This window comes from Arachis hypogaea, chromosome 20 (assembly GCF_003086295.3).
Source record: "Arachis hypogaea cultivar Tifrunner chromosome 20, arahy.Tifrunner.gnm2.J5K5, whole genome shotgun sequence".
NCBI lineage: Eukaryota > Viridiplantae > Streptophyta > Magnoliopsida > Fabales > Fabaceae > Arachis > Arachis hypogaea.
This window is the reverse complement of record NC_092055.1, coordinates 17551046-17558186: the sequence shown is the minus strand read 5'-3', so window position 1 is coordinate 17558186 and position 7141 is coordinate 17551046. Positions and strand designations below refer to the sequence as shown.

The following is a 7141-nucleotide window of genomic DNA, read 5'->3' as shown; positions in this document are numbered from 1 at the left end:
ATTGACAAAAGAGAAACAACAAAACATAATAGATAGACAAATGTACAATTAATGGTAATAAAAAAGATAGAATATGATAACGATGAGAGGATATAATAAAAATATACTTTAATACTTTTAAAAGAATAATAAAATTAAAGATAATTTAAAATATTAAATATATAATGTTTAAAAAAAAAAATATTTTTTATTTACTAGAATTATGTATATATATAAAAAGTGTTTGGTATAATTTTTTTTATATTTGTTTTAAATTAAATAAGATTAAAAAAATAAATAAAATTAATAATATTTATAAATAATTACATTGTAAATATTATTTGTAAATCTTTATTTTAATTTTGTTACCTACTAACAACATAATGATTCCTTTTTATCATACCTAATTTAATTTAAATTTTATTTATTTTATATATTTTAGATGTTAAATAATTTATGAAATTTTTATTTTTAAATAATTTATTATTTTTATTTTTTTAATTATTAATATAAAATTTATAATTTTTTAAAAATATAAAAATTAATCTCTTAAACGAAATAAAAAAGCATGCCTTTTGAGCCGCTAGTTTATATAAAAATAAAATTATTGGGTGGGAAGAGAGATTTCTGAACGGTGACTCGAATAAATTTTCCTACAAGTGTCGTAACAGCAGCTCACAAAATTTATGAGTTAATAGTCAAATTAGTTCCTGAAAAACGAGACCTTCTGTAAATTCGTCTCTGAAATATTTTATAAATCAAATTGTTACTTCAAATGAGTAAATCATATTTATCCTTCAATTACTCTAATTACAATTTTCGTCAACGATTGATAATATAAAATGTTAACTAATAACATACATGACCCCTAACATATCCAATTGGACTATGTTTATGGAAATCTATCATTTTAGTCACTAGGTCATATTGAAAATAGAATTTTTGTAATTGAAAAAAATAACTAAATTGATAAATTTTCATAAACATATTTGGTCAATGTTCAATTAGACATGTCAGGTATTATATATGTTGTAGATTAACATTTTATATCATCAATCTTTAAAGGAAACTATCAATGGAGTGACCGAGAACAAATATGATTAAATTTTAATCTTTGATGGACAAGACGAATTTAAATAATGTCTTTTTTTCACAGGGACTACTATTAACCTCGAAATTTATGTTGTTCACTAAATTTTTAGTTGAACTGCGTTTTATAACCTTGCTATATGTACCTTAAATTTGTTTACACTGGAAAAAATGTTGAGAATCTTTTAAACAATTATGCACAATGACAATAATAAAAAGAGGACTTCAAGAATGTTTTGAGAGAGAAAAAAAAGTAGGTTAAAAGAGAAAAAGGTAAATGAATATATGGTAGAGGTGTACAAATAAAGATTACAAAAAGTAAATGAATATAAGGTAACTAATTCACATGATTTATCAGTTATAGGAATGAAGTATAAGTACTGGTATTTCCCAAATTGTGTCTTTCAACAACAGTAAAAATTCAAGTTGAATACATCATTGCATCACAGCAACTCACAGATCGCATCTTGAGAATTGAGAAATATTGAAACCAAACCACTTGCATTTTGAATGATTAGTTGCGTCAGAAAATCACTCCGGCAGATATTGTCTTGATACAAGACTCGGAAAAATATCACATTTAATCACCGAGTTCCATAATAATCTTTAATAAGAAATTTGATCCTAATGAAACTACAGGCTCCTAAAAATTACTGAATAAATAAATTTACAATGTTTCCAGAAGGAACAATAGATAAGGCAGGAGTTCTAGTACCAGTACCAAATGATTCTTGCTCCAATTCCTGGAGTGAATGAACAAAACTATTAGAAAAGATAAAACAAAATAGTATTAGATTCTCGTGTTATCAAAAGTTGAAGATAACTCTCATCAACACAAAACTCCCTTCACCACCTCTCTTTTGACCTGGACCTGTAATTAAACAAATAACAGCATTTAAAATGACTTCTCAGACCAAAAGTGAAATAATTTAGTAAGAATAAAAGGTTAGAATAAACAAAATTGAATTGAAGCCATTGTCAACTCTCTGTATAATTTAATAAAGTAATCAAGAATTCTTCTTCATAAATATAGTGTACAGAGACTTTAAATGGATGGGATCTTGTTGAAAGTTGTAGAGTTACACATGTCAACAAGAAACATTAAAGGATCAATTTCCTATGTAAAGAAACGGTAATATGCAGATTGCCGACAAGATATTTCAGTTCTGCAATACCAATATCAATTAGACAAAATGCATTCAAAACAAACCTGCCAGCCAAAAAGAAAAATGGAACAAAACAAAAGGCAGGAAGGGAATGTGTTGGGTTTAAGCTTGATCCAAAGTAAATGTCACACTATGCTGAAAATATAGGGGTAGTTCCTAGCAGAAAATTTATTTTTTATCTGACTATTTTAACAATCCCACTACATCTACACCCTTTATTATAATTATTATTTTTTATACCAGCATTTTCTTAACAAACAACATGCATTTTCTTTATTAATTAACATCAACCGTTTGGTGTATGAATAGTGTTAATCGTATGAATAGTGTAAGAAGAGCCTTTTACATCAAAGTTTGATGAAAATCAAATTTAGCTTCTACCATCAGGCATAAATTGCAGAAGGAACAAGCAAATTTTTACTAGGAGGGGCAAGAATGGAGAGATAAAATCATAAAATATGAGACAATGCACAGAGTAATCTCACCTATCTAAGTCTCTGCTATTCTGAAACCATCCTCTGTCCCTGCTACCTTGAAATGGTCCTCTGTCCTCGTTAGAACGTAATGGTCTTCTGTCCTCGTTAGAACGTAACGGTCCTCTGCCCTCATTAGAACGTGGCCACATATCTCCTGTGCCACGGGATCGAGGTCTGTCTGCAGAATCAACACTTCTAGAATCCTCAAACGTGCCAGATTGAGAAGGCGGTCTATCAGGAAAACCAGTAGTCCTTCCTATTGCCGAGCCTGGACCTTCAATGGCTTTTTGCCCAAATCGAATTTTGTTATCTAAATCACGGGTAAGAATTTCCAGCTCCCTTTCTTTCTGAAGTAACATTGATTCTTTATTGGTTGTGTCTACTTCATCACTAGAAATCTTATTTGAATTTGCTTCAGACTCTTTCCCAAGTTCCTTCTTCAAGTTATCAATTTCTTCTTTCAGCAATTTTTCCTCGGTTGTTTCTGGCCTGAAATGTCCCATCAGAAATTAAGAAGACAATAATATGTGCAAAAAGATCAGAAAAATCACAAAACTTAGAACATAAACTGTATAATTATAATAAGGACAAGAAACATTTATCACGTCTTTAAAAAAGTTAATAAATTTACTAAAATTATAAGCAATCCTACATTCCAAACATACATTTTTTTTTTCTATTTTTCCAAGTCAATTCAGTCTAAAACAACAGCCATTCATATTCTTGACAATGTGAACCAAAAGTAAACTATCTTGTCACATATTACATAATTCACATTAATTAGAGTACTAGACTACTGAACAGGCTAGCAAGAATCACACCTATTTAGAAACTGAGTGAAGGCAGAAGAAAAAAAAATAGAGGGGAAAAGAAAAAATGACAGGAATTTATCTTAACACCTAAGTAGGCAGTTCATCGCCAAAATAAGTGAAAAAACAACTTACTTCAACTGATTTAGTCAATAAGGTAGCGTTTGGAAGAGAGACAGAGACTAAGAGTCTGAGACTGAGAGACAGAGACTGAAATAAGTCTCAGTATTGTGTTTGGTATAAAGTGGGAGACAGAGATTGAAATAAGAATGAAGCTCTAATTTAATTTGCATAAAGGGTAAAGTTGGAATTAATTAATTAAAATAGGGGTATTTTAGTTATAAAATGTTATTAAAGTTTCAGTCTCCATTCCCAAAAATTTCAGTCTCCTGTATCCCCACATTTTGGAGGTACTGAAATTTTAGAAATAGAGATTGAAATTTTAGTACCAGTTTCTGAGCCAACAAACATTGATACTAAATCCCAATCTCCCAGTCTCCGTCCCAGTATCTCAAAACAAACGCTACCTAAGATAACAAGGCTGCAAAAAGATCTAACACCACTAGTGTTTAAAAACCCAACAACTTGAAACCGAATTTAACTTACAATTTGTATAACATTAAACTATTACCTTATTTTCATAACCACCTATACATTTTCACATATACAACTGGCTCTTGCAAAACTAATTAGGAGATACATTAACTACTTCCTTTGCCAATATGTAAATAGCAACAAGATTACTTTCCCTAAACAAAGTACACTATACAAAATGAAACCTCTCACTACGCAAATAACGAAACCCTCATTCGTATATTGTTCCAATTAGTTTCCAATGGCATAGAATCATCAACTTCAATTGCTTCACTCATAGTTACCAAATTTGTGAATTGTAGCATGAGTCACTTTTCAAGTTTTGAATCATAAATCATAGGAAAAATATCAATAGAAACTTTTGTATATAAATTTTCCTGCTTCAAATATAAACTAAACACTTAAAACATAATGAGTAACTTTATGACATGAATGAAATAAAACCAGAAAGCTTAAACCAGAAGAATAATAAAAAAGGCAGCAAGCATTCTACATTAAGCAGGTCTGGCAAAGGTCCGCACCTAAATGATGTAATGTCAGCAGCATTTAATTCCACGATTTCAACCCTTAATCTTGAGATAAACAACTCAAAAGAAAATGACAAGAAAGATATCAACTACATGTTATCCTACTAGGACAGGACTGCCATATAGATATGCTATACTGCCCTCTCAAAAACTCATATTTTTGTACCAAGAAACAGTAACTAGCTTTCGACATGAAAAACAGGGCACCAAAACATCCATCAACAGAACTATAAAAGGAAGACAATCTTGAAGAAGAGAACAAAGGTAGTCATTCCAACAAACTGAAAGACAGGACCAGCGTTGACATGTCTACTGTTAATTGTTAAACATCAATTTGCATAAAGGAATTTACATAAGTGGAAGTCATGTTATACAAGCACAACTCAGTCAATATGATCAGTGTTATATTCAAATAGCTGGGACAACCAATCAAATCGCCTACTGTGAATTCACTAATCAAATCATATGTAGAAGGGCTGTAGCAACTATGGATACAGCCCATGCCAAGACTTGTAGCCAGCAAAAGGAAATTCAAGTGTTATCGCAACAATGCATCATAAATTCATAACGCTCAAATGGTAACAAAACAATATCACTATCAAAAACATGCACAAACAAACAAAACAGCATGACAGACCTATCAAAACGGCGATGCTCCAATTCAAGATCAATCTTCTTCCAATCCATTCCCTTCTCCTCCAGCAAAACCTCCCTAGGCTTGGCATCCCCAAAGGGATTCACCTTCGGCTTCACCTGCAACCCGGCAGGCCCCTCGGAGCAACTCGATTGCGCGCTGGAGGGCCTGCTGGAGTGTGCACTTATAGGCCTCTTTGATTCAATCTCCGAATCGAGCTTCTTCCAATCCAATCCCTTCTCCGCCAAAACCTCCTCCCTTGGCCTCGCTGCGCCAAAAGGGTTCGGCTTGTTCGTCTTCACCACTGCCTCCATTTCGTTCACGGAACCGTTGCCTTGCGGCGGGTCCAGCACCAATATCGGCCGCTCCCGATCGCTGTCACGTAAGTCACGTGTGTCACGCTTGCCACGTGTCCAGCGATCAGGCTCTGGACCTGAATCGCGGAACCCAGAACCAAACGTGGAAGATCTAACAGGAAGAGACTTCTTACCAGCCATCCAATTATCCACTTCATCCGCCCTAGAACCACCAACACCACCATCTCCATTGCCACCACTACTGCCACCTCCACCGCCGAGAGAGCCGTACCGGTTTTGCCGACCGGAATCGAATGCCGGAACCGGTTTCTTCAACGAAGCCCAATTGTCCACCTCGTCGGCCCTCGAAGGTTGATCGAAATCCGAAACCCTAGAACGAGGACCGCCCCTGCGCTCTTCATCGAAATCGCCATAGGATCTCCTCCCTCCGCCCCAGGAACCGTCGCCGTCGTTACGGTCCAGACCTCGGCCAGGCGGCGGGACAGAGCGGCCGCCTCCGTAGTTAGAAAACCCGCGGCCGTACTGCATTTCCTCGGCGGAGCGTTCCTTAGGCCCTGTCGGGAGGCGGAGCATCTCGTCTGGCGTTAAGCCCCTCTGCTCCCTCGCGAATCCCCCGCCACCACCACCGCTGCCGGCGGAGTTGTTGAACTCCATGAGCGACATCTTCTTCTTCTTGGGCTTGGTGCTCACGGCCTCCTTCAGGCTCGGGAAGTCAAACGATCTGGCGTCTCCACTACCTCCGGCAATGGCCGCGGCGGCCGCAGCCTCCTGCTCCTCCTCCTCTGCTCGCTCAGCATCGGCGGCCCACGCGCCTATGTTACTCCTTCTTGTTGACATTTTGCGATCGGAAGGCAAACTCAATAACAATAGACAGAGATAGAAATAGAAAAGAGAAATAGAAACAGGTATAGTTTAATGGTTATTCGGGGCTCCGTTGATGGAGCCGGAGCTCCGAGAACATGCGAAACCGAAGACGAGAAGAATAAGAAGAAGTTGATGAGAGGTTAGAGATACAGTTCGCTGGGAAACGGAATGAAAAAAATGGAACGTTGTGTTGTATGTGTTGTTTGCTGTGTGCTGTGTCATGTATGTATGTATGTATGTATGTGTAATGTCTAACGTGTTTGTCAGGGGCTTCTGTTCTCGGGAGGGCGATAGCCTCACGCGCGTATATTTAAGTTAAACCACGCGTCTTAAAAGAGAGGTTTGTATTGGTCGATGCCTTTCACAAGTGTCCGAGAGCGGAGAGTGGTTTTACAAGTACGGGTAAAGTACTAATTTGGTTCCCTACGTTTGGGGTGAATTCTGTTTTAGTCCCTAACGTTTAATCGGTTCTATTTAAATCTAAAAAAGTTTTGATTTGTATCAATCAGGTCCTGCCGTTAAGTGGATGTCAATTTTCTAATGTCGTTTCCGACGTGGCAAGGGAGAGGGGACAGTGGTTAATAGACGTGTAATCCTTCCCGCCTTTGGACAGAACGTATGTTACCCTAACTCTTCTTCTTCTTCTTGTGAAGCACGAAACGATAACCAAAGGCAACAAACCCTAC

General features: G+C 36.1%; 1 protein-coding gene across 1 annotated transcript; it reads right to left on the bottom strand.

The window, feature by feature from the left end:
- Positions 1-1426: 1426 nt before the first annotated feature.
- On the bottom strand, positions 1427-6736 carry LOC112782601 (eukaryotic translation initiation factor 4B2). The gene is made up of 3 exons (XM_025825074.3): positions 5278-6736; positions 2720-3199; positions 1427-1939 (listed from the first exon to the last, which is right to left on the bottom strand). The coding sequence occupies exons 1-3, from the start codon at positions 6426-6428 to the stop codon at positions 1915-1917; spliced, it is 1656 nt and encodes a 551-aa protein (XP_025680859.1). The 5' UTR covers positions 6429-6736; the 3' UTR covers positions 1427-1914.
- Between the last annotated feature and the right edge of the window lie 405 nt (positions 6737-7141).